The sequence below is a fragment of the Prosopis cineraria genome, unplaced genomic scaffold (genome assembly GCF_029017545.1).
Source record: "Prosopis cineraria cultivar Desert tree isolate PC_DT_omini unplaced genomic scaffold, ASM2901754v1 PC10, whole genome shotgun sequence".
Classification (NCBI taxonomy): domain Eukaryota; kingdom Viridiplantae; phylum Streptophyta; class Magnoliopsida; order Fabales; family Fabaceae; genus Prosopis; species Prosopis cineraria.
In genome coordinates this window covers 889,718-917,150 of record NW_026555341.1, presented here as the reverse complement: position 1 = coordinate 917,150, position 27,433 = coordinate 889,718, and the positions used below count along the sequence as shown (strand labels likewise).

General features: G+C 33.0%; 3 protein-coding genes across 5 annotated transcripts; all 3 read left to right on the top strand.

Annotated features, from left to right (window-relative positions):
- Nucleotides 1–5,714: 5,714 nt before the first annotated feature.
- Nucleotides 5,715–13,040, top strand: LOC129322634 (histidine kinase 1). Of its 3 annotated transcripts, none has more exons than XM_054968923.1 (13): nt 5,715–6,098; nt 6,367–6,609; nt 6,720–7,514; nt 7,695–7,942; nt 8,827–8,986; nt 9,129–9,255; nt 9,370–9,459; nt 10,019–10,210; nt 10,327–10,396; nt 10,556–10,598; nt 10,835–10,975; nt 11,140–12,282; nt 12,639–13,040. In XM_054968923.1, the coding sequence occupies exons 1-13, from the start codon at nt 5,841–5,843 to the stop codon at nt 12,852–12,854; spliced, it is 3,726 nt and encodes a 1,241-aa protein (XP_054824898.1). In that variant the 5' UTR covers nt 5,715–5,840; the 3' UTR covers nt 12,855–13,040. The 3 variants fall into 3 exon arrangements, with proteins under 3 accessions (XP_054824898.1, XP_054824897.1, XP_054824899.1); XM_054968922.1 differs by having other exon boundaries at nt 6,717–7,514; XM_054968924.1 differs by having other exon boundaries at nt 5,956–6,286; nt 6,717–7,514.
- Nucleotides 13,041–17,896: 4,856 nt separating this feature from the next.
- Nucleotides 17,897–21,193, top strand: LOC129321460 (proteasome subunit alpha type-7). The gene is made up of 3 exons (XM_054967225.1): nt 17,897–18,229; nt 18,939–19,353; nt 20,833–21,193. The coding sequence occupies exons 1-3, from the start codon at nt 18,057–18,059 to the stop codon at nt 20,992–20,994; spliced, it is 750 nt and encodes a 249-aa protein (XP_054823200.1). The 5' UTR covers nt 17,897–18,056; the 3' UTR covers nt 20,995–21,193.
- A 3,637-nt stretch (nt 21,194–24,830) lies between these two features.
- LOC129321954 (cytochrome P450 81E8-like) lies at nt 24,831–26,432 on the top strand. Its single transcript, XM_054967967.1, has 2 exons — nt 24,831–25,742; nt 25,824–26,432. Exons 1-2 carry the CDS (start codon nt 24,831–24,833, stop codon nt 26,430–26,432), a joined length of 1,521 nt encoding a protein of 506 aa, XP_054823942.1.
- The last annotated feature ends 1,001 nt before the right edge of the window (nt 26,433–27,433 follow it).

The following is a 27,433-nucleotide window of genomic DNA, read 5'->3' as shown; positions in this document are numbered from 1 at the left end:
ATTGTTTAATTATATTTTTCAATTCATTAACAATACTTGTTAAATAATTAACTAATTAATTACGTGACATCATAATTTTAAGAACATTATTTATTAAATTATTAATACGATTTGTTAATTAATTAATTTGACTTGTGAATCTTTTGTGACACTTGTTCACTCAATTTGATTAAAAAGCATTAGCATTAGTTGTTAATTTTTTTGTTTTACTTGTTAATTTATTAATATATATTATAAATTATCTGACTTCACTTATCAATAATCATTCTAATATCAATTGTTAATTATCTAATTTTTATTTATTAATTTATCAATATCAGTTATAAATTACATGACTTGTCAATATCATACTATTTCAATCATTTTGTCCCAAATGTAGAATCATTATTGATTAATTCTCTAACTTTACTTGTTAATTTATTGATATCAATTGTTAATCATTTTTCTTTCTTTTACAAAAGGGTATTTCAATCTTTTTAATTTTATTTTAAATTAATCTAGAAATCTTGCAAAGAATTTTCAATTTTTTTAACTCATCGGTAAATATCTCTCTTTACTCATCGGTAAATATCCCTTTTCTATAGTCCCTAATTAAAATTCTCCCCCTTTTTTTTTATCTTCAGAATATTTGCTTATTTTTCATGATTCCTCCATGTTATTTATGTATAATTTTGTTCTTTTAATCAATCTATCCAGATTTGTGAATATATATGAGGCTTAGGACTCGTTTGGTTTGCTAGAAGCATTTTAAAAGAAATGGTACGGGAAAAAGAAATGGAATTGAAATAGAAAAATAAATTGAAATTTAATTTAAAAGTGTCGTTTGATATAACTAAATATTTGAATGAAACCTCTAAATAAATCTCTTTTAATATGCCAGAATTGAACATGAAAAAGAAACATGAACTTATTAAAAGATAATAACATCCATTGAAAAACAAAAATACGTATCATTCTTTTTTGTCTATCTCTTCTAGTTGATTATATTTATGATTGCAGCAGGTTTGAATTCAATAAAAATACTGCTGGTTTGCTGCCATTCATTTAATATGCTTAAAAGCTTGCTGTCATCAATCTAGCCTTATGCTTTAAAAAATACATAATTTTGGTTTTGATTAACACAGTTAAGGATAGCATTTTAAATTTGGGAGGTTCAGTCTAATCTTTGAAAATTTAATCCTAACTTAAGCTGACACACAAATTTACAATGCAATCTCACACTCATTTTTAATTGGGAAGGGTTTGGGGTATGGTTTTATTCTTGAAGTTGTCCATATCACAAAAATAGCTTAAGCTATTGTCTTATCACTTTTAGAGGTGGGACTGGTGTCTTTCAATGACCAACCTCTTAATTTACCCATATATATTAATGATCTTGTATGATGGATTCGTCCAGGATAAATAAATGGAAAACATACTGATTTTTTCAGCACACTACAGATTGGCTTGAATCTCTTGAATTATCATAATCTCTCACCGATTGACTAGCTAAGTGATTCCTGCAATTTCTTCTAATAAAGAGGACCGCTATAACTGCCCTTAATAGTAAAGGGGTTTTTGACTGTCGAAACTATCTTTGGAAACCAGAGAGTTTCCACTTTGTCTACGGACATCAGGAATTAGTTCCCTTTTCTTTTTTTTTTCTTTTTTTTTTTTTGGGTGGGGTCTCCCAATAATTTGTAACTGTATTCTGGGAATAGAATTACAAAGTTTTCTATTGAATGTGAATGAATTCGCACCTTTTCTCTCTTTTGTTAGGGTCCGCACATTTTACATATCAAATTTGCTAGTGCTTGCTTTCTTCATGCCGATATGTTTGTGCACTGCAAGAGCCTCTTGTGGGAACACATTTTGTGGCTCTACAATTTCTAGTGGTCAACCCACCTTGTGAATTTGGAAATGCTATTTTCTGTGTATCTTTAGCCTTTAAATATTGAGATAGACTCATACTGATTTGCAGCAGGATAGACACAAATTAGTACATGCATGGGCAGGATCAAATGACTCTACAAAGGAAGAATAGGCAAGAGTTTGAGTACAAGAAGTAAATTTCTCCACTTGTTTTTTATTTAATGACAAGAGAATATGTAGATGATCTTGCTGATGGATGATAATGTTTCTCATTCAGTTCTTCTTTTAGCCATGCAATGGAAATTGAATAGTGTGGAGATTTTTTCATTTTTCTTATCACCAAGCAGTTCAAACTTTTAGCCACTATACCTTTAAATAGAACTCAATCCTTAGCCTCTAGTGCTTCGTTTTGTGTTTTTAATTATATTCAAGCCTCACTGGAAGGGGTTTTTATGGATTACTGAGTCGGAGCACAAAGGCTTTGTTCTAGAGGAGGATCTCAAATTCAGCCAAGTCAAAAACACCCAGTGCACGCCTGCCAGGCCCACAGTTGATCAGCCATGTTTTCTTTTCTCAGCCACCCACACTGGCTCTTATTTTATGATGAGAAATTGATCACCAGCTACCGCCACTTCACACACAAAAAATAATACCCACCTCGCTAGGCTTTCTTGCTTGACATCTTCCACAAAGATTGTTTACTTTTATGAGTCTGCTTGGGTTTATCCTTTGCCAATGAGATTAGCTTAGTTTATACTTTATATGTACTAGCAGCCTTGATTATTGGCAAAGCCAGTATATTGGTAATCTTTAGCCAAAGACGTTTTTTCACATAAAGGAACTTCCAACTTTTAGAGCCCCATAAGAGACCGGCAGCTTTAGGCACCAGAAGCAGAACTGCTTTCTATATGTTAGGCATGGGATGCAAAAACACAGTTTTATGTGTTCATTTTTTTCATATCCATTTTAGCCCGAAATTGAACAAAGAGTATTAATGTACAAACCTTTTGGGTGCTGATATAGCTAGAATATATATGTGCATATTTTAGCTTTTGAACTGTGCTCACGAAGCAGCAGAAGCAGTACGAAAAGAGAGAATTTTTCTACAAACGATTTACTTATCTCTATTCGGGAGGAAGATTCGGATCCTATCATCCCGTGACGTGCCGCCAAAGGCTCGAACAGTCTCATTTCTGAATCAGTCATATGATTACTGCCTGAGAAGAAGAAAAAGAGCAAAAGACGCTCTTGAAAGTAGTTGGTGAAACCTTTTTACCAATCTTTGTAGCCCTTTTCGTTCACCTTTTTTATTGGTTATATATATTGACGTTTTCATCAAGACAAGAGTAGCTGTCTCTGAAGGATTGGCCTGAGGAAGGAAAGGACTACTTTGAGTTAATAAATTAATCAAAGTTTTTGGCTTGCATGATTACGTTTTATATGTTACTGGTAATAGCTCTTGAGGAAGCTATCTTGGGCGTTCATGAATGATCAAACCAAACGTGTTCATCATGTGATACAATTTAGCCTTGACTAGAGTTTATGATCTTGTATTTAGTTTTAACGGAGTTCGGTTCAAGCTAAATTAAAATAATTTTGTTTTAAAAATGAATAAATGAAATCCAGCAACCTTTGCCGCAATCAGTTTTATAAAAGTACCCGCGATGCGACGAACATTGAATTTCATGTGATTCGTTTTGAGACACTAACAGATGAGAAGGAAGGATAGATCTTACTGAAAGAGTGAAAGGTAAGATATATTTTATGCAACTGGCTATACAAGATATTTCCTTCAATCCCATTCAGAGGTATAAGTCACTCTTGAAAATGATGGGCTTTTCTTTTTACATTAAACCTAACTTTATTTAATATGTGATTTCTATATCGACTCAACTTCATTTATATTTGAATAACCCAACCATCAGTATTAAGAAGAGATAATTAAATTATTAATTTTGTTTAAAAAATTTAATTTGTCTTTATTAAATATATCACTTTAAAAAATATTTTCTCTTTCATTTGTAATTTTTTATTTGTTTTACAAATAAAAAAATTATTACTCTACTTATAAAAAATTGTGGGAGGATAAAGTTAAAAAATAACAATCCAAATTAATAATCCATTTTTATATGATTGAGTTGTATATGAGATTGCAAGGAGCATATCTTGTGCTGATCATTTAAATTTCAGGTATCATAATTATTCATTAATTTGTAACATTTTTTATTTTCTTTGTTCATGTTATATTGTTGTTGTTGTTATTATTATTATTATTATTATTATTATTATTATTATTATTATTATTATTATTATTATTATTATTTATTTATAAAGAGTACGCTTCATGGATAGCCAAAAAATATCTCCCATAAAATACTGATAGCAATGGGCCAATTGAATTGCTACGTACATGAAAGTTGGATTAACTGTAACCATTTTTTTTAAGAGAATCAAACTTTATAAAAAAAAATATTAGCTTATAAAAAATCATTAAAGTAATAAGTAAAATACTAATATTCAATCAAGAACCGATATATCGTGAAAGTGAAATTAAGCGGGTGCAACTCTTTGCCATTGAACTAAACCCAATCCATAGCGAAATATCTTGAAATTTAAACTTCCAGAACACTAACCACTAATCTAAACTCATTGTTTTTTTAAGATTAAGTTTGGAACTAGAAAGACGGAAGACATCAAGTACCAGCCTAGAAGTTTTATATTATATTAGGATATATAAATTGAGGGATGAGCAATGATAACAGTAAAAGAAAATGATGAGTGGCAGAAAGAAAGAGCTGCGTTGATCAAAAAGAGCGGTGCCATAACGACCACGCTAGAATTAGAATAGCAAATATTAGCAATGTTGTGTAAGGTATATAGAAGGTTAAATCTCGTACGATGAAATGCGTCCTATCTATACTTTTTCTTTTTCTTCGCCAAAAACATCATTATGAAACCCACCATAAAATAAACTTCCTCTGTTCTGATTGAAAGATACTAGAGTTATTAATTAGAGTCAAAACTATTACGTTAATTTTTTTAAATCCTAAAATAATTAAAACAGAAAAATGGTAAAAGTTCAAAAATAAAAGGACAACCCTTTTTAAACCTTTTTATTATTATTTTTTTTAAAATTTCAACATGAGAAAAGTGAAAGTTTAAGCATCTAACTAAAAGAAATGAAACCTTAGATTTATTTCTCCCTCCCCCATTAATTCATTAAGACTAAGCTAATCATATTATCAAAGTCTAATTTTTATTAATATTAATTTAATATCATTATTTGATATTAAATTTAAATGTTTAAGTTTTACATATTTGTTGTAATGTGGATTGATTTAAATTTATTTTCTTAAACTTAATATTATATGTACTAACTTTTTTTATAATATTATAAATATGTTTTTTAAGTTTTTAAATTAAACAAATAAAAAAAAGGATCGAGATTCACAAGACTGACTCTTTAACCTTGAGAGTCAAAGTTGCATCTTGTAAAATAAAACTGTAAAATATAATTAAATTTATCAAGACCAACTAAATTAGGTCCTAATTTTTTAGGGACCAGCTAGTCTTAACATGTAATTAAATTTATCAAGACCAATTAAATTAGGTCCTAACCTTTTAGGGACCAGCTAGTCATAGCGTAAACATGTTTATATATTCAAGACACCGGTGACAAGTGAAGTGTGGGGTTCTGAGCACCCACTTAAAAGTTGATTGGTGATAGTTTCTTGCTCCTGGTAATAGGTGGCTCCAACGGTGCCACGGTTGAGATTTGGCCAAATGGAAAGATGGGTTGGCGGATTGTGGTGGATAAGGAATAAAAACTACGCCCAAAGCACCAAAAAGTGGGATATGACACAATTCATCTATTTAAAACATTCAGCCTTAGTGGCTTCCGTCTGTCTGATGCGCGTACACTAGAGGAGCATAAACACTAACTGTTCTTCTTCATGTCTATTTTAAAAGCTTACACCCTCCGCTAAGTCATGGCAGCTAACGACGATATAGAGGAAATTTCTGCTGAGAATTCTGTTTATTCACCGGCTTCGACCTCACCAATGGGTAGCAGATGCAGACTTGTGTTTGATAGACTATGGGCTTTTACCTCTTCTTGGAAGAGAAGCGGCGCACCGCGTGGTCGAAGAATTTTCCACAGAGATGTCGAGAAAGAAGAATTCCAGTATGCTAGTACTCAATGCCTCTCTTCTTACTACAGTGTGTTCGTGGTTCGCCTAGCAATCATGGTCGGTGAATGTTTTCCATCACCCACCTAAATATCCATCCGCACACCATTCTGAGGAGTTTTCTTAATTGTGTAGTAGAATCCATGGTTAATGAATGGTTAACACAGAATGATACTCTTATTGCTATTCCAATGAGATTAATGAAGCCAGATTAATTTAAGAAAGCTAGTGAAGCTGAACCAGCTTCTGTGAGTCTTTTGAGATTGGAAATCACTGCCCGCGCTTCATAGAAAAGACAAGAACCTGACAATTGATTTGTTTTATGCAGGTCATGCTAGCCATCTTGATTGGGCTGCTCACTATATTAACATGGCATTTCACGAAGAGTTATACGGCAAAATCACTTGATAACTTAGCATATGGGCTTCGTTATGAATTACTGCAACGTCCCATCTTACGGATGTGGAATATTTTGAATTCTACTGCTGAAATTACAAAAGCTCAGGTTGAGCTGTCTGAATATGTAATCAGACGATACAGCAACCCCGCCAATCAAGCAGAACAAGTTGAGGTTGTTTATTCAGTCATTGTACTCTTGCTATGTTCTTAATATTTCTTATTATGCTTCGGACACTCGGAGTATTGACTATTGCTTGTTTGTGATGTTCCTACCCTTAGCAGCTGTACGAAGCTATGAGGTCTGTAACCTGGGCCCTCTTTTCCAGTCGCAAGGCACTCAATTCAATAACGATCAATTACAGGAATGGCTTTGTTCAGGCATTCCACAGAGATCTTAAGGATAACAATACATTTTACATCTACTCTGATCTTGCAAACTACTCTATAGGTGCCAGTGCCGCTAATGAGATGAAATCACTCTCAACACATCAAGCTTGGAACGATGAAGCCATTCGTGGTAACAGTTCTGCAAATTGGTATCGTGAACCACTTGACCCTCTTAGTGGTGAGAAGATTGGAAAAGCTAAGAAGATTGCACCAGAAGACTTGATTAATATTGCTGGCCTTTCTCAAGTCCCTGATGGGGCAGCTTCATGGCATGTTGCTGTGAGCAAGTTTACGGATTCACCATTGCTTTCTGCGGCGCTGCCAGTTTGGGACTCTTCTAATAAGAGCATTGTGGCAGTTGTGGGTGTCACTACCGCACTTTATAGTGTTGGGCAGCTAATGAAAGAACTAGTTGAATTTCATAGTGGTTATATCTATTTGACCTCCCTAGAGGGTTACTTACTTGCCACTTCCACTAATGCTCCACTGCTGACATACTCAAAGCCTCTCAAGCTTAAGATGGCTGTTGATTGTGAAGATGATGTGATACGATTGGGAGCCCAGTGGCTAAAGAGAACCTATGGGAAGAATTTTCCTCCAAGTCATGGGGTTCACGTCGAGAATGTTGAGCTAGGTCGTCAGCAATATTACATCGACTCATTCTTTCTAAATTTGAAGAGGCTTCCTCTGGTAAATTTGATGACAGTTCACCTATTCATTACATTTGATCTTTATGTATTGCTCATTTTGAAATGTAAAAATTAAGTATATGCCAGGAAAATTTTTTGACACTATATCATTATGTTGTTTGACTAACCATGTTGTTATAACTTCCCAGTGTTAACAATTTACCGGATTTAATTTTTGCAGGTGGGTGTTATCATTATTCCAAGAAAGTATATTATGGGGAAGGTTGATCAAAGAGCCTTCAAAACATTGGTTATTCTGATATCTGCATCGTTGTGTATTCTAGTCATTGGATGTGTTTGCATTTTAATTCTGACAAACGGGGTATCAAAGGAAATGAAACTAAGAGCAGAACTAATCAGTCATCTGGAAGCAAGAAGGAAGGCAGAGGCATCAAGCAACTATAAAAGTCAGTTTCTTGCAAACATGAGGTTGGTTTTTCTTGTTTGGTGTTAATCTGAGGGTAACTCTTTTGGCCACAATAAATTTTAAAGATTACTCACTTAACTGCTACTGAGGGAAAAAAATCTGAAAATCTCTGCAGTTTAGGTATTTATCATGTTACACAAACTTATGTAATGACTTTATCCAACTCGTAGTATATAATTTAGAGGACAAGAAACAATGTAGCCGATGGTTGATCAGAAGCTTATAGGTGTCTGATCTCGGTGAATTGAACAAAATGTGTTGCTTGACCTCCATAAACAAAATTCTATTATGAATTATGACAGTAGATGCAAGCAACTTTATACTAGAACTTGCCATAATTCTTCAATCATGTCAATGGATACAGCTACAGCCAATCATTCAAATTTTGGACAGGACCAGCGAATTGCCATTATATCTTGAGCAAAATGAATATGCAGTATCCTGTTTCATTTCATCATGACTAGTGCTCGTGGAGAATTGGTAATATTGATTGACTATAAAAAATGTTCGTTTTCACCTAATCTGCTAAATTTGGGTTAGACGGGGGGATTCATAGGCTATCAAACAGTAATAGGTGCAATAGGATTTTGTAACTAAACAGATTGGGTGATGCCTAGTGTCAGGTGAGGTGTGAGAGATCGAGCTTCAGCATTATCTTGGGAAGATTTGAATTATATGCGCTAGCTGATTTTTTCCTCTTGAAACCATGATCATTCTTTCATGCCACACCGCCAATTTTTTTGTTCTGGTCTGATTTTTTTCTTTGATAAACTAACTTTAACATTAATGCACTTCATTGTTTGTGACATTGGGTTCTTTCGTCTAAGAACATATTGCCTTTTATGCTCAAAATATATGTTCATATTTCTTTTTGGGTACATTGCAGTCATGAATTGAGGACACCTATGGCAGCAGTGATTGGGTTGCTTGACATTCTTATATCTGATGATTGTCTTACAAATGAACAATATGCAACAGTTTCTCAGATCAGAAAATGCTCAACTGCCTTACTCCGTCTTCTTAACAACATATTGGATCTCAGCAAGGTGAGATATGCATAAGCTGAGCCTTTCCTTTAAGAGCATCACACCGCCAGTTATCTACTGAAAATAAATTTAGTGTTTTTCGCCTCTAACAAAACTGCATTTTGGCTGAAAAAAAAAATTCCTAACAATCTATGGAATCTAGGTGGAATCTGGAAAATTGGTGTTAGAAAATGCAGAATTTGACTTGGGACGGGAACTTGAAGGGCTTGTAGATATGTTTTCTGTGCAATGCATTAACCACAACGTAGAGACTGTTTTGGACCTATCAGGTATGAATCATATTTTTCTTGCATTGAGGAATTTACTCACAGTAAAATTTAGATGATTGTCAGCTTCATGCGAAAATATTCTGATGCATGCAGCTGATAATTGTTTTTCTGCAGATGATATGCCAAAGGTAGTTCAAGGTGATTCTGCTAGGGTTGTTCAAATTTTCGCAAATTTGATCAACAATTCAATTAAGTTTACTCCATGTAAGTCGGACTTTTCCTTCCATCTTCTTCTTTCTGCAATAAATTGTTTAATACTATAACTCAAGAAACAGGGAAAGTATATGAAACTTAACTGTTAGACCTTATAGAAAAGTCTAACAAAGTTCCGAAGTTGGCTTTTGACTTCGATATTCAACACCCCAAAAGGGCAAGTGCCAAATTTTAATTATTTCTTGGACCCATTGCTTTTCTAAAAACATGGAGTTTGAAGATGATAAAAGGCTTCTTCTTTTCAGGCATTTATCTTAGGAGTGGGGCTACATAATGACTGCACCACAATTTGAGAGTTAGTTTTGGTTTTTATGTAGGTAGTTCCCACATTATGCAAGTTTTTATTTTAGTCGTAGCTTATCTGACCCCTCTTCTTTTAGAATGATGTCATTTTCTTACAATGAAAGAAATCCACAAGTGCAGTTAGCAAGTTCAAGCTATATATTCATAGAGGGAAACATGCGATTGCATTGGTGTTATCAGCACATTCCTTGACAAAGCACCAAAATTCTGAACGGAGATTAATCTTAACTCTTTGAAATGCTCACAGCTGGTCACATTATTCTTCGAGGATGGTGCGAGAACCCAAATTGTTCCAGTGATAGCCCAATTCTTCCTCTTAATCAGAAGTCCCGGACTCCACAAAAGACCAGAATGAAGCAACAAGAAAACCATGCAAAGAAGGCATCTAAAAAAGACAGCCAAATAATTCTTTGGTTTGAAGTAGATGACACAGGCTGTGGTATGAATCTAAAAAATTATCTGGAAATACTACATTGAGAAACATACATACATGCCAAAAGCGGGAAAACTAGCTTTAAGATTAACTCATTTGCATGCATTCCATGTCTTTTACAGGTATTGATCCAAGTAAATGGGATTCTGTGTTTGAAAGCTTTGAGCAAGCAGATCCATCAACCACCAGGCTGTAAGAAACTTCAAATTTAATTAAGTACATTATGATCCTTATCATATGTGATTGCCATTGCACTTTCAAACTTTTATGAAACCTATATCTATTAGTTGTCAAATATTTTAATGTTAATGGGTGAATATTAAGCAGTGGTTCAATCCTTTCCCGTTTCAGGCATGGAGGCACCGGTCTTGGGCTTTGCATTGTGAGAACCTTGGTATGTGATATTTCTGACAAATCAAGATAATTACTATTCACAATATCAACTGCTTGTTTAAAACTTTGGTTAGAGCTTTATGCTCATGTTCTTTAAAAAAATAAAATAAAATAAAATTTTCATCTCAGGGTTTTAGTATTTTTCTTGTATGTGCCTTTTTTTCCTATTTAAGCGACATACAAGCTTGCTAAATTGAATATAATTCTGTTGATCTTATTGGTACTCTTCAATGGTAGGTCAATAAAATGGGTGGAGAAATCAAGGTTGTCAAAAAGGAAGGCCCAGGAACCTTAATGCGGTTGTACCTGCTTCTCACTACACCCATGGATGCCACAGAACAACATTGTCAAATAGGTTATGCGGAGAGTGGCTTAGTGGTGAGTAGAATCGCACTCTTTTGCAAATACCATCTTAAAAAAAAAAAAAATTATTTCTGATTGTGATGGGCTATACATTCTTGAGAACCCAAGGAGGAACAATCTTATGCTTAGTGAATAGCAGAAGATCATCGCAGACTCTGAAAGTAGAAATTTCATTGCAGGTATTGCTTGCACTACATGGAGACACGAGTCGGTCTATCACATCTAGTTGGTTACAGAAAAATGGGGTTTGCACTCTGCAGGCATCTGAATGGAATGAACTGACACAAATTCTTAGGGAACTCTTCCATGCAAGTTCAGTCCAAAATAATGGCTTTGATGCACATTATGCAGTAAATAAGAGTTGGAAGTCCAAATTACTCAACATAGAAGAAATGAGGAACCCAGCATTTGTCATTATAGTGGACATAGGGCTGCTTGATTTGAGCACAGATATATGGAAGGAACAGCTCAACTTCCTTCACAAGTACTTTGGGAGAACAAAGTTCGCATGGGTGCTAAGTCACGATACCTCTAATACCATAAAGATGGAGCTTCGCAGGATGGGGCATATATTGATGGTCAACAAGCCCCTCTACAAAACCAAAATGTTTCATATTCTGGAAGCTGTCATAAAGGAGAGAAATATTGAGCTGCAAAAGAAAATTTTGACTGCTTCGAGAACCACAACGAAAGAGGATGATGCACACGAGTTTCTGGAGATTGATTCTACTCATTTTGATGGTGTTAGCTCTGATGGTTCTGACATATCCGAAAACGGTGCTTCTAATAGTGCCAATGTTGCTAAACAAAGGGAAAAAATTGTAAAATCCCATCCACCATCACAGTACAACATAAACAACTGCTTAGTTGGATTAGCCAATGAATATGCGGAAGATAACATTTCAAGGAAAGAAGAATCATGTCAGAGCAGCCCCAGCTGCCGTGACATCCTGGAAGACATGGAACCAAAATTACAAGGACCCTTTCCAACAGAAGCTCAAGGAAAAGATTCTGATTCTGTGAAAACATTTAGTGTCACTTGCTCAAGTAAAACTGTTAATGGAAAGAAATCTCTTGAAGGTTTAAGGATATTGCTTGCAGAAGACACTCCAGTGCTTCAAAGAGTTGCAACCATAATGTTGGAAAAAATGGGAGCTACAGTTGTTGCTGTAGGTGATGGACAGCAGGCTGTGGATGCTCTGAATTGCATGCTCGGCGCTGAAGATAGTAGAAGGGAGTCTCTAATGAAGGAGAGAAGCACAATATCTCAAACAGAAATTTTCAGTTGTACGCCTTATGACTTGATTCTAATGGATTGTCAGGTAACGATTATAAAGTATACATTACCGGTGCTTTGTTTTCTACTTTCTCTAAGTTTCTTCAATGTGGCAAGTAGCTATTTATTTTTATTTTTTTAATAGCTGGTATCAGATCAAACTTTAGCACTACTTCCTGATAAGATTTTATCGTGAAAATAGATGTGTAAAGGAAAAGCACACCTACAAGCAACTTAAGAAAAGACAACTAATTCGAGTCACTCAAAATACAATGAAAAATGGGACTTGTCTGCAATTCATGTTATTAACTATTCTTCCTGTTACTCTTTGGCTATTTTCGAAAGAGAGCAACGCTGCTTTCTGATTTGTAAATCTAATTGCTTCTGCCATTGAAAATTCAGATGCCGAAGATGGATGGTTATGAAGCCACGAAAGCAATCAGGAAATCAGAAGCAGGAACTGGCTCGCACATTCCCATAGTTGCTCTTACAGCCCATGCAATGTCATGTGATGAAGCTAAGTGCCTGGAGGTGGGCATGGATGCTTATTTAACAAAGCCAATTGACTTCAAGCTAATGGTGTCCACCATTCTTTCACTCACTAGAACAACATCCTGACTTCTCACCTTGTGCCCAAGTTAACCAAGGATTTGCTTAGGCTGCTGCATAGAGATGTAATGTGTTTTACCGCTTGGTAGCATTGATTAACATGTATATTATAGAAACATATTGGTCCAGGGCTCCTGTGACTTCACTCACTCTTTTAGAAATTAATATTGGAGTGTAAATGTTCTATTGCTCTCATTTCTTTTTTGCATGGCTATTATTTCTTAGCAGGTTATATACTAACTACATCCTCTGCATGTTTATAGACAATTAACTAAAGAGGAACATGGAGACTGCTTCTGTGGACGTTATAATTTATTAAGTTTTATTTGTTTTAACAGATTAATTGGAATATAAATTACGGCTTGTAGTGCTAATGATTATTGCATGTATGAATATCTTATCACAACATACGCATCCAGATTCAAACCTAAAATCCTCTACTAGAGTAACTCATTTCTCGACTAGATCATGATTGGAAATGAACACCAGTTAAATGCAAAACAATTATCCTTTTCGTTGGCACATTCTAAACTAGTTGGTAAATATATAAAATACATGCCCGGGATAATCCAAACAACCATGACTTGCTCTCCAGATTGATTTATTTTCTGAGTTTAAACAGTTGTCTTGGGGAAATTTTATTCAGCTCCCCTTGACCCAACTTAATTTCAATCAAACCCCTCAAATTATAAAATTTCACTGCATATATAGGAGATTGAAATGAAATTAAAGAGGTGACTCAAATGACCTTAAGCTAAGTGCATAAACAACTTGTATAGAGAAAATGAATAACTAATGTATGAAAAATGAACAACTAACATAGATGAAATTTGCAACTTACATTAAAAACATAATGCTACTATAAATTTATAACTTTCATTCCACCTACTTCAGTTATTCATTTTCCATACATCAATTGTTCATTTTCTCAACACAAGTTGTTCATACGTTTGGTTTCATTTGTTTATATTCATAGTTGTATTATGTTGTTAATGAAAGTTGCAAATCCTACCTACATCATTTATTCATTTTCCATATATCAGTTGTTCATTTCACCAAAGACAATAAGGTTATTTGAGTTAGCTCGTTAATTTTATTTCAATCTCCCACATATGTGGTAAAATTTCAGAATTTTAGAGAGGTTGGATGAAATTAAATTGAGTCAAAGGGGCTGACTGAAATTAAACTAAGTTAGAGGGGTTGATTAAAATTTTTCCTTTTTCTTGTCATTCTAAGCCTTGAAAAGATTAAATGATAAAAAAAATTATAATTCTTTGCATTAAAGTGCATTTTGCCCTTGTACTTTTCTTGAGAAGTGTTGGGCACCCTATACTAATAAATGAAGCATTTTTTTTTCATAAACAGCTTTTTAGAGGAGCAAAAATTCTCTTTTGTTAGTTATCCATTAATGAAGGGATTTTTTGGTTCTTTGAAAAAATTGTTTAGGGGAAAAAAATATTCCACCTACCAATACATGGTATTGGCACTAGGAGGTAAAATTATAGTTTGAGTCACACCAAGTTGATTGCGAGGTAGCTCTCCAAGATTAAATAGACTTTTTCTACAAAATGAGCAAGAATACAAAACAATGAAAATTCCTAGAATAAACCCAAGCAATACCAACACTGATATTGAAGCAATGAGATAGAGGAGAAGAGAAAGTCCATCTTAAAAGCTCTTCAACAACATGTGGCAAGTATTGCTTTTTATAGGAAGATATTTTAAAAATTAGGCAATAAAAACACATGAACACAATTTAAAAATGGTTTTATGTAATAATAGGATTTAATATATATATATATATATAACATAAATTTATTTAAATAGTAATTTATAATAATTTTTTTTGAAATACTCATAAATATTTTATAATATCCCACACATGGTGCTCAGCGCTCTTTGAATGAAAGTACAAGAGAAAATGTACTTTAACCCCTTAAAATATGCAAACGATAATAAGATCTTGTAAAATATCATGATTCTTCTCAAGTTTCTACGAACCTTTTAGGCTTTAATGATTTTTCATGAAATAACTAAAATACCTCTTGTTTAAAATAAAAAATAGATATTAGTAACTACTTTAGTTTAAATATGACTTTTTTTTTACAATGACTAGAATGAAAAAATCAATTATAAATTTTCTTGTGCAAATTTTTAATTCACAAAAATCTAAGTATTTTTAATTTAAGCAATAAGTATTTTTCTTCTAGCAATAATCAGAATGGAACAAACAACTATAACTTTGGGGAAGTTGTAACTGCTTGTTCCCTTATGGTCATTGCCAAAAAAAATATTTATTGCTTAAAGTAAAGTAGTGGCTCACATTTACTTTCAGATAAAGCGCATTTTTATACTTATACTTTCTTCTTATTAGTGTTAAGCATCTTATACTAATAAGTGAGGCATTTGATCATAAATGGAGGAGATTTTTGCTCCTTTAGAAAATAATTTAAGGGGGGAGTGATCACTTACTAGCAGGATATTGAAACCCAGACCGGTCGAGTCAACTCAAAAACTGATGACCCGATCCTTTGTTCGGTCTGGGTTTGCTTCTAAACCAATGAGGGAATGAATCGATACAACCTGATCAACTCGGTTTGAACTCGGTATAACCCAGATAACCCGATGGGTTGACTAGGTTAACCGGGTTATTATTTTTTCAAACAGAACCCCCAAAACAATGTCGTTTTGGGGGATTTTTTTCATTTTTGATTTTTTAAAGCGCTGAGTTTGAAAATAAGATAAAAAAATGTGAAATTGAAGTCAAAAAATGAAAAATTAGAGGCAGAGCATGATAAGTCCAATTCAAATTTTTAGACAGCATTCACTTTGACCTTTGATCTGTGTCTCTCCTCTCTCGCCCTAACCTAATTGGCGTCTCTTCTCCAACTTAGTCTCCCGTCTCTTCTTCAGGCTCCAACTCTATCTCCATCTCTGCTATCTCCGTCTTTTCTCCAGCTTAGTCTCCGACTATTCGTCTCTTCTCCAACTTTATCCGACTATTCGTCTCTTCTCCAGCTCTATCTCCGTCTCTACTGTCTCCGTCTCTTCTCCAACTCAATCTCCATCTCTTCTCCAACTCTGTCTTTGTCTCTTCTCTAAACTTTTGAGATTAAAGGGTTGTAATTGTAAGGATGGATATTTGAAGTGTTGTATTTTATTATTGTTAGACTTTTAAATGGTTGGATTTGGTTGAATGTTTTTATAATTACTGTCTTTTTATTTAAATTGTATTATTTTAATTATGATTCATGATCGATTTGCAAGTTGAACCATTAACCCGTGACCCAGTGTCATGACTGATTTAATAATCGGTTTGATTTTACTTACCTTACTTATTAGTATAGGGTGAGTATAGGATAAAAATCCACTTTACCTACAATTATTTCTACTTTTGTTTGACCCAATGTTTTATTGTTAGATGTATCTAAATGCATTAGCACGTGACCAGACTTTCGTGATGGGTGTTTGATTTCTGGTCAAATGATTTAAGCCCTTTGTTTAAACTTAACAAAAAAGAAAAAAAGTGATTTTGATTAAGCTCCGTGAAAGAATTGTTGAGAGAAGTTCTAATTAAATATGAGGGGTCATTTGAAGAAAATTCGTTTTCAACTTATTTTGATAAGCCAAAAATTGACCTAAAGAATCGTCTGCGAGCTATCAATCGGATTAATTTGGATAAAATGCTTGAGATACCATTACTCATGCAAATAATAATAATAATAATAATCATTTTTTGTTAATATTAAACAAATGGCTGTTATTTGAGTCAAATTTTTAGGGTTAGATTCTCTTCATTTAACTTTCTCTCTCTCACATATCTTAATCATTAGATTAAAATTTGAATGCTCCAAATTTAATAATCATAAAATATTTTTTCAAATTTTTTTACTTTAAGTATGAATGGTCTAGATTAGGTTGTAGTAATTTGCATTTATTTAATATATTTTTAACAATAATGTTTATAAAATATTAAATCTAGTCTATTCAAAATTTAGTAAAAGATATGCTTAGGAAAAATTGGAGAAAAAGGCAAATATTAATGGAGAGAAATCAAGTTTACTTTTTGGAAAATTATTCATAGGTCTCGGATAAGGGATGTATCAACAAACAAATTTTACAAATTTAAAAAAATACAGTCAAGTCTCTTAAGAATTGAATATAATTAAAATTTTAGATAAAAATACCTTTATGACCCTACTTACTAATTAAAAAAAACAATGGATAGAAGTCATGTTTACCTTACAATTACAAGCTTTACAATTTATATATAGGAGTTTTTAATTCACAAATCATATTTCATATTTTATAAATAATAGATTGAAGTCATATTCACTTTTTACTTATAATTGTAACTTCATAATTTATAAGTAAAAAATTTTTAATTTACAAGTCATATTTTATATTTTACAAATAATAAATTGAAGTTATATTTACCCTTATCTTATAACTTCACAATTTATAAGTAAAAATTCTTAATTCACAAGTCATATTTTGTATTTTATAAATAATAGACTGAAATCATATTTACTCTTATCTTACAACTTCACAATTTATAAGTAAAAATTCTTAATTCACAAGTCATATTTTATATTTTATAAATAATAGACTGAAGTCATATTTATCCTTATCTTATAATTGTAACTTCACAATTTATAAGTAAAATTTTTTAATTCAAAATTCATATTTTGTGTTTTATAAATACAAATACATTATTATTTTATATATAACTTGATGTATTTTAATAAGAATAGTATTATCTTTATACCCTAATCATAAATTATACTCAAAATTTAAGAAGATTTGACCATAATTTTTAAATTTCATGTGACTTGCTTGTAGATAAATTGGTTATTATAAGGGACTAATATATTAATTTTTTCGGGTTCTTTTTTTGTTTTTTAATCAAGATGATTCGTGGGTTTCTGCTGCCATGGAGGTATAAAGGTGGGCCATCACATTTAATACGGGCTTCTACTTAATAATTAAGCCTGTGTTATCAAGGAGACCGGGCAGACTTTTTTTTACCTGATTACACGCAAAGGCCTAGAGCCCATGATTTAAGCACCTCGCTGCCTACTTGCTTCTTAAGCAGCCACGCGCCGATGTCTTCGCAGTTTTAACGCGATCGTCCGTTGCCGTGTGGAGTAGCAGAAAAGGAGACCCTTGACTTTGTAAATTTGGAGGAGATACAGAGAGAATCTCATCGACATGGCGAGATACGATAGAGCTATCACCGTCTTCTCACCAGATGGCCATCTATTTCAAGTCGAATACGCTCTCGAAGCTGTCCGCAAGGGCAACGCCGCCGTTGGCGTCCGCGGCACCGACATTGTTGTTCTCGGCGTTGAGAAAAAGTCCACTGCCAAACTTCAAGACACCAGGTATTTCCTTATTTTATTGTCCATACATCATTGAAGTCCCCCCCCTAGAAACTCACTGATGTTTTAGGGTTCTGGTTATACTTTGATTTCAGCATGAAATTAACTTTTCAGCAGGAATTGAGTTTTTGTGTGATTGAAACTTATGTTGGGCCTCAAGGGTAATAGAGTGTGTGCTGGAGGCATTATTTTGTTTTATACATTTTATTCACAGACCACCGCTTCTGGATTTCCTTTTTATTGAAGTCCTCAGTATTGGCATTTACATATTTTGATTTGTTCCATTTCTCTAGTTTATTATGTGATTGAGAAGTCTGTTGTCACTGGATGCCAAAATCTTTACATGGACACACAGAAAAAGTGCCACATCTGTGTCCAAGCCTCCAGGGCGTGTCAGACGTTCATATTAGACTTACATGACTTTATGTGGGCATAGGTCAGAAAATGAGCCGTTTTATGTCTAACACATTAGACATATGGAAGTATTTTTTCCTGTATTGCTGTGTCTGTTTCTGCTTTTTGCCTTATGCCCAGGTTAGTATCCATGCTTCCTAGATAATTTTCCATTGTTCTGCTGAGTGAAATCATTATGTCGGACCTCTCTTGACAATAGATCTTGGCAAGACTTATCAACTCATCTTTAAAAATTTGAAAAGAAATTTGGAAATGCTACTTTGTTCACTTTTTCACGATGTTGCATTTTGATTTGCAGATCGGTGAGAAAGATTGTCAGTCTAGATGATCACATAGCCCTTGCTTGTGCAGGACTAAAAGCAGATGCCCGAGTTCTTATCAACAGGGCTCGAGTTGAATGTCAAAGTCACAGGCTTACAGTTGAGGACCCAGTTACAGTTGAGTACATAACTCGTTTCATTGCAGGTCTTCAGCAAAAGTACACCCAAAGTGGTGGTGTGAGACCATTTGGCCTTTCAACCTTGATTGTTGGTTTCGATCCATACACTGGTACACCGTCCCTGTACCAGACAGATCCTTCTGGGACGTTTTCAGCTTGGAAAGCTAATGCAACTGGCAGAAACTCTAATTCAATTCGAGAGTTCTTAGAGAAAAACTATAAGGAAACTTCTGGGCAAGAAACTATGAAGCTGGCTATTCGAGCCTTGCTTGAAGTGAGTCTTTTATGATTCTTTTTTTGTTTTTCATACCTTGCTCATACTTGAAATAATTTGGCTTTTCAGCTGCAATATGCAACATTTCTTAGTTAGAGGATCTTGTCTCTGTTTTTTTTTTTTCAATGCTTTTTACAGATATCTGTTCTCTGAATAATCTTTTGCCAATGACTTGAGAGGAACTTTTAGAGTCGAGCGTTTTCAGTTAGTTTCTAAGTCAATTAATTGGATGATACATTTAGAGAAGCAGCAGATACAGGAATTTGTATGCCTAACTTAGACAGCACAGCAGGCTGGCAACATTTGCCAAGAAATTTGACTGGTGCTAATTGTAGAAGGGTCTTCATCATACATATGATGTCTTAATTCTCTATTTGGACAAGGTTTTCTTGCTAGACATGGAATATATTGTTGTTGTTGGAATTCATCAAACTTATCATTCAATAAAGTTACGTATTCTACAGGTTTTAAGAATATTTATCTTTGCATGCAAGAAATAATAAATGATAGTATGATCAGACATGGACATATACCCATGCTAGTCCTTATATGCATAGCATGTATAAATCACGAATCAAAAGGCTTGTTTTTAACCATGAATCTTAAATCTACAAGACCATAAGATTCAAAGAAACGTTGAATAATAGTTTGGAATATATGATATAATGGATGGATGCCAAAAAAAAAAATGCAGAATTTAATTTGGACTTGTAGTTACTTTCTCCAGGTTTTCTCATGTTTAATTTGGAGTTGCTTCTGTAATGCTTCAAGCAACTAACTACAGTACTAATATACCATGTAACTAAAACTCCACCTTACTAATCAACTAAAATTCTAAATATTAGAGTGCTTATGGAAGTACAATAGGATGGCTGAAAATCATTCCCACCATTACTTTGTTTAGCATTGCTGCTGTGTTTTGCTCAATATGAGGATTGAAGTGTAGGCTTCTATGGTGCCATAGTTGATCTTGCCCAAGAGGTTTTAATTTGAGTCCTGTTTTTGGCTCTTGGGATGGATCATACTGACTGGAAGGCCGAAGGCATCATGCAGTCATAATATACCTGGGAGGAAAAATGACAGTTGCACACTGGACTTTCTGATTTTAAATTATTTTGTGCTTTTTAATAGTAGATCTAGATCTGGTAATCAATGTATTCATAACTCTTGTGGGAATGACAAGTTTATTGGCCTGATGATGCCTTGGCACAGTCTATTATCAAAATATTGGTTCTAGTGATGCCTGCATAAATGCTATCACATGTCAAAGGCTTCCTGTATTGTCATACAAAATCTATGATAAAACCTAATAATAATTCTGATTGTTGTAAATATCCAAAACTGTCAATCGTAAATGGATCAAATAAATTGTCTGTGCCTGATGCATTATTACAGTTGTACTTTGAACAATGTTGTGCATATTTTACATTTGAACTTGTACATCAGTTTTGATTTTTCCTCCTTTGCATCTGTAATCAGGTTGTTGAGAGTGGTGGCAAGAACATAGAAGTTGCTGTGATGACAAAGGATCATGGCCTGCGGCAACTTGAGGAAGCTGAAATAGATGCCATTGTGGCTGAGATTGAAGCAGAGAAAGCAGCTGCTGAGGCTGCCAAGAAAGCCCCTCCTAAGGAGACATGATTTGTTTCTCCCTTTGTGTTTTGCTTTACTGTCGCATTGTGTTGCTAGGCATTGGCCGGACTAGCTATGGGTTAAACTTATGCCATAAATGTCTAATGATTATTCTTATGGGAAAGAAAATGCTGATCAGGTTGTATTGCTTTTTATGCAAGTTGATGACTGTGAATTCAGATTGAAATCAGATGTTTTTTGAGATAAAGCCAACCGATAACAAGATGTTTTGACGCGGATTATGGTTACATTTACCATATCTAATAAAAGGCACGTGATTAGGCTGGTATTGCCAAGTCTTTTTCCTTCGAGCCAATTAGTCTACCGTTGGATACACTCAGCCTCTATTATCGATGGAGTCATCACAATCGATGTCAAATCCTACTAAAATCGAAGTTGTACCACTCCTTTCTTGTGTATAAGCGAATTTTTTTTTTAAAATAGTGATTTTATATATATTAAAAAGGTAATCATCTTGATAAAAGTAAATTGAATTTTTTTAAAAGACAATACCAATAATTTAATTATGTCTTCTCAATGCTGGTGCGATGATTAGAAGTAGAGGTAAAAATTTAAATTAAATTCAAATAAACCTTAAAAATCTTAAACTTAAGTTTGAAAGTTTACAGAATTTTTTTATTTGAAACTTATTTGAGTTGCTTGAATAAGCCTGAAGAAATTTTAGTCAAATTGAACTTAAATGGACTTAGATCAAATACTTAAATTTTTTTATTAGTAATAAAATGAAATTAACCTTACTTCAACTTTAACTTAATAGTCACAAACCCTTCCTCAAGCTCTCAGTTGGCACATTCTGCATTAATAAAGTTTTAATGTTTTCATGATTATTGGTTTTGAATATTTTTTAAAAGCCTTAAGAAAAAATAAACTTCAGAAGTTAATTCATGCATTTTCATTTTTTCAGTACTTGATCTCACTTTAATAAAGATGGAAAGAAAAAGGTCAATTATGAGGTTATGTTGCTTGAAAAATCTTAATTTTTAAGATAACAATTAAAATTGATTCAGAAAAAGAAAATAAAATATAATAATATTTAATAATTTAAGTATTTAAGCTAGCCTGAAAAGTCTTAAGGTGTTAGAGTTATGATTGACTTTATAAATTTTTTTATATATTTGAATGTTTTAAGTTTGGTTCGAACAAGTCCACACACACAAATATATAATGCCCTCCAAAAAAAGAAAAGAATTAAATAGTCAGATAATGTCTGTGACACCTTGAATCCAATCGCCTTTGACATGCTTTAAAATGCACCTAAATAATAATTGAGAGAATTATATTCAGGTTTTATATAAAAAAATTAATTATTATAAAGAGTCTATCGATAACTTAACTAAACTGTATTAATAATATAATCAATTGTCAATACAATTTAGTTTAATTATTAATGAACTTTACAGTAATTAATTTTTTTATATAAAACTTCAATATAATTCCCCCATAATAATTTTCAAGTTTCCATGGATCTTATGCTATTTCCCCCAATTTACTTTTTTATTTCATGGTGGTAACAATAATTAAAAAAAAATAAGTGCCTCATCATTTTTTAGGAGAATAGCACTTACTTCTTAAAATATCAATTTAATAACAATTAGCTCCAAAAAAACTTTGTTGATGATCTTCAAATATTAATTCATATAATTAATTGTAAATATGAGAATTATAGTTGCAAATCAGTAAGAATATTCTTGAGAATTAAATGCCTGATTTACAGCCAACACGCTTATGTTTATAGCTGTCTTTTTTTTTTTTTTCAAGTTATATTTATAACTGTCTGTATATATTTGTGTGTGTTTTCGCAATCGTTTCTTAGTAAAATTATGTAGGACCTAAATAGTTATTAAATTGATTTTTTGACATTTAAGTGTTATTCTCCCTCTTTTTTATCAGTAAAAAATTTAAAAAATAACAAAATTCACATTGAAAAGAGGATATTATGGTGGATTGTGAATTTATGTGGTACATGTATTCTATTTTTTCCCCAATTGATATCTCATTATTTTCATCAATAGTCAAATATGAGATTTCTTATCAAGGTTTGTTCATCTTCACAGCGTACGATGCCCTGTATCTTTCTACTCATTTCCTTCTAATTAAATAGATTCATCTAACCGAAAAGAGCATTGAACAAATACAAAAAAGCACGAGCAATATCACACACACACACACACAGAGAAAATTAAAGATTTAAGGTTCCATGAATCATGCACTGATACATGTACAACGGAAATTGAAAATGATGGAAGTCCCATCAATTACTCCTTTGACTTTATTTTCAAGTTATTTTCACTTTGCATCATAATCATAAATTTTATTAATCCTATTTAAAAATTTAATAAAGTTTTAATTTTATTCTTGTTAACTATATATATATTTAATTTAATTAGAAGAGATTTATTCATTATTATTTTCATATCTAATGGAAAATATTTTTTGTTATCGACAGAACCTACTTTTTATACTCATAAAAAAAACCCTAACATTTAATAACTTTTAGAGCAATTAATAAGGTCAAAAGATTAAAAATATACTTATTTTAATATTATTTATAAGTCATTTTTAATATTTTTATCAAAATTAAGGAAAATATTAAATCTTATTAGCTTTATTTAAAAATTCAAAAAGTTTACAATTTTACTTCTATTAAATATACATATTTTTAAAATTAAAAAATCTAACATTTAATAAACTTCTCTGCATTTAGTAAGGGAAAAAAAGTAAAAATATATGCAATAGTTATTGAGGTATCTTATAAATAGAACCAAAACAAATACTCTATTTTTACCTTATAAATAGGACTAAAGAAAAATTTTAAACTCTATTAATTCTATCTAAAAATTTAATAAATTTTTAAATTTATCCTTATTGAATATATATACTTTAAAAATAAATACTCTAATATTGAATAACCTTTCCAACATTTAATAGAGACAATAGGTTAAAGATAGATACAATAATTAGTGAGGTACCCTTTAAATAAAATCAAAATAAATAATATCTCTACCTTATAAATAGGACAGGAGGCACAAAATCATACATATATACTCCCTTTGGTTTTATTTATAGGAACCACTTTTTATTTTTTTTTTATATAAGCAAAATTATATTTTTTTAATAAATATTTATTATAAATTTTTTAAATTATTCTCATAATTTCATCACTCATAATCATAAAAAATAATTAATAAAAAATTTATTAATATAATTAATAAGGGATATTTTAGTTTAATTTTTATTTTAAAACACAATTAATATAATTAATTAATTTTTTTAAAATGTGTGATATGATTTTTATCCTTCGAAAGGAGTAAATAGGATCAAAGTAAATAAGGGCCTGTTTGGCAATATGTTTTAAAAATAATTTTTTGTTCTGCAGAACAAGAAAATAAAAAAACATATTTGATAACATGTTTTTAAAAAAATTTTAAAAAATGGAGAAACAAAATATTATTCTGAAAAATAAAAAAATAAAAACAACTTTAAAGTATTTTAAGATTATTGTTCTGAAAAATAAAAGAGAATAAAAAAATATAAATATTTTTTTCATTTTCAAAACATGTTTTACAAAACTCTAACTCTTAAAATAACAAAATAAAAATAATTTCAAACAGTGTCTAAATTCATTATCTTGTAAATGGGATCGAGGAGTAATAATTAATAATAATTGCAGCCGCTCGGCTCTACGATCTTAATTATCGTAATTAATGAGGCAACCCCACCTACTCGCTTATGTAATAACCAATATTTATATGTATGACCAGGGCGTGCATGTATAGGATTCATATACCGTATGAAGAAGAACGAAGGACTTGTCTCCTGAGAGCATGGAAGATAATTTGATGGGTTGCTCTGCTGCTCTTTGCCTTGTTATTTTTGTAGCTTGGAAGATCATCTTCCGAACAAAAGCAACATCCAAAAACCTCCCTCCTGGTCCTCCTTCTCTTCCTATGCTCGGCAACATCCTTCAAATACAACGACCTCTTTTTCGCTTCTTCCACTCCCTTTCTCTAAAATATGGCCCCATCTACACTCTCCGTTTCGGGTCTCAGATTGCCGTCGTCGTTTCATCTCTATCAGGCTGTCAAGAGTGCTTCACTAAAAACGACACCATCTTGGCAAACCGCCGTCCCCTTCTGAAGACCAAGCATCTTGCTTATAACAACAAAACCGTCGTCATGGCACCCTACGGCGATTACTGGCGCAACCTGCGTCGTATAATTTCCCTCGACGTCCTATCAGTAAAACGCATCAACTCCTTCCTGAGTATCCGGAACGACGAGATTAAGCTGTTGCTGCGGAAGCTGTGTCGGACGTGTCGCGAAGACTATGCGAAAGTGGAGCTGAGGTCAGTGCTTGTGGATATGTCCTTTAACGCGGCAATGAGAATGGTCTGGGGACAGTGGTTTTTCAACAACGAGTCTGACGTGACCGACGTGGAAGAGGTGAGGCGGTTTAGAGAAGTCATGAAGGAGAGCTCAGCTTTCGATCTGGGAAACGTCGAGTCCAACTTCGGGGACTTCGTGCCTTTCTTTCGGTGGATTGATTATAAAGATTACCAGAAGAGGTTGCGAGGGATCGAGAAGAGACTGGACGATTCATTCAACCAACTCATCGACCTGTATCGGTCCAAGAGGAGAGGGATGGAAGGCCAGAACACCATGGTAGAGCATTTACTAGCATCTCAAGAAACAGAACCCGAATTTTACACAGACGACGTTGTGAAAGCCCTTATTCTGGTCAGTTGTTGTTTTGTATTGTGTTGTTGCTTTTTGGTTATAGTCTCTTGGAAATGATTATGAAAGCAGTTGATTCTGCAGGTGATGGTAGCCAGTGACAATGCGGCCGTGGCACTAGAATGGATGATGGCGAATCTGGTGAACCATCCGGATGAATTGCAGAAAGCGAGGGACGAGATAAAAGCAGTGGTGGGAGAAGAACGGCTTGTGCAAGAGGCTGACGTGCCTAAACTAGGATACATTCATAACATAATCATCGAGAGCATGCGGCTGTGTCCGCCGAACCCATTTCTGAACGTGCACGTGGCCTCGGAGGATTGCAGAGTGGAGGGTTATGACGTGCCACGCGGCACGATGGTGTTTGTTAATGCATATGGGATCCACAGGGACCCGCGATTATGGCCGGAGCCGGCGAGGTTTAAGCCTGAGAGGTACGATAGAGGGGAAGGGGATGTTCGTAATCTGTTATCGTTTGGGATGGGAAGAAGGGCGTGTCCGGGGGAAGCTCTGTCCCTACGAACAATGGGCTTGGCGACGGCGGTCATGATTCAGTGCTTTGATTGGAAGAGGGTCGGCGAGGAAGCACTTGACCTGACTGCCGCTCACGGACTGGTGATGCGCAAAGCCACTCCACTGGAGGTCCTGTGCAAGGCTCGTCCCATTATCAACAAGATTCAATCGCAGCCATAGCCCATAAATGAATTACTTTAATTTAATTTCTCCATCTGCCTGAGTTGTGTGACTGTTCCCTCCTTTCATGGTCTTTTTTAATTGTCCCTATGTACTGAGCTATTGCCTCACTTTTCTGTTTTTCTCACCCAAAAAATATCACATATATATATATATATATATATATATATAAATTGATTAGTTTGACCTCTTAGTGTACATCCTTTTTTTTATCGAATTGAATAACGAGACTTTGAGTCTGGACTAAGCTGTAGGGGTTCGTTTGTTCAAATCATATGAATGCCGAGAGATTTTTTTTTTTTTTTGTGCAGACCTGAATTTGAGGTCATGAAAAGAAATGTCAAACCACTCCATTCAACCAAGTCATCATAGTTCTCGATCACTTTTAAAGTTCTGATGGTTTAAAATAATACATGCTTCATCCTAATTTTTTAAGAAATTTTTTCATCTTAAAATATAAAATATTTTAAATAAATTAATATTTTATTCAATATATTAATTTTAGTATTATTTTTTTTATAATTAATTTTTATTATTTTTATTTTTAATATATTAAATGATAAATATTTTTAAAAGTTTATATTTTTGTTTTAAAAAAATAAAATTATTAAGTGTATTTAATGAGATTTATTGATATAAAAAATTTTATTTAAAAATACTTTATAATTTAAAAAGGAAGGAGTACTATAATTTTGTTGGCAAAAGAGAATAATAACTTAAAATAATTTAAGAAATTAAATATATAAATTATTAATAGTCATGGTCAATATATTTAATGTTTCTTAATTGTCATCGTCGATGTACTAAACGTTATCACCAGTACATTCAATACACAAGCATGCATCTAATTTTTATGATTTTTTTTCAATGTTTATCATTATTCACATTATAGCATTACTCCAATCGAATTTAATGTATGCACTCAATTCAATAACCTTACAAATCGAGTACCAATAGAATTTCTATTAACCAAGCGATTTTAAATTTAATTGAAGTGAAGG

What these genes read in the sequence shown, in the direction of transcription:
- LOC129321460 (XM_054967225.1), top strand. Translation starts at nt 18,057, where the DNA reads ATGGCGAGATACGATAGAGCTATCACCGTCTTCTCACCAGATGGCCAT. An exon ending in GCCAAACTTCAAGACACCAG is followed by an intron (nt 18,230 to 18,938) that starts GTATTTCCTTAT and finishes TTTGATTTGCAG; the next exon opens with ATCGGTGAGAAAGATTGTCA. An exon ending in CTATTCGAGCCTTGCTTGAA is followed by an intron (nt 19,354 to 20,832) that starts GTGAGTCTTTTA and finishes ATCTGTAATCAG; the next exon opens with GTTGTTGAGAGTGGTGGCAA.
- LOC129322634 (XM_054968922.1), top strand. Translation starts at nt 5,841, where the DNA reads ATGGCAGCTAACGACGATATAGAGGAAATTTCTGCTGAGAATTCTGTT. An exon ending in TGGTTCGCCTAGCAATCATG is followed by an intron (nt 6,099 to 6,366) that starts GTCGGTGAATGT and finishes TGTTTTATGCAG; the next exon opens with GTCATGCTAGCCATCTTGAT. An exon ending in TGATTCTAATGGATTGTCAG is followed by an intron (nt 12,283 to 12,638) that starts GTAACGATTATA and finishes TTGAAAATTCAG; the next exon opens with ATGCCGAAGATGGATGGTTA.
- LOC129321954 (XM_054967967.1), top strand. Translation starts at nt 24,831, where the DNA reads ATGGAAGATAATTTGATGGGTTGCTCTGCTGCTCTTTGCCTTGTTATT. An exon ending in TTGTGAAAGCCCTTATTCTG is followed by an intron (nt 25,743 to 25,823) that starts GTCAGTTGTTGT and finishes TTGATTCTGCAG; the next exon opens with GTGATGGTAGCCAGTGACAA.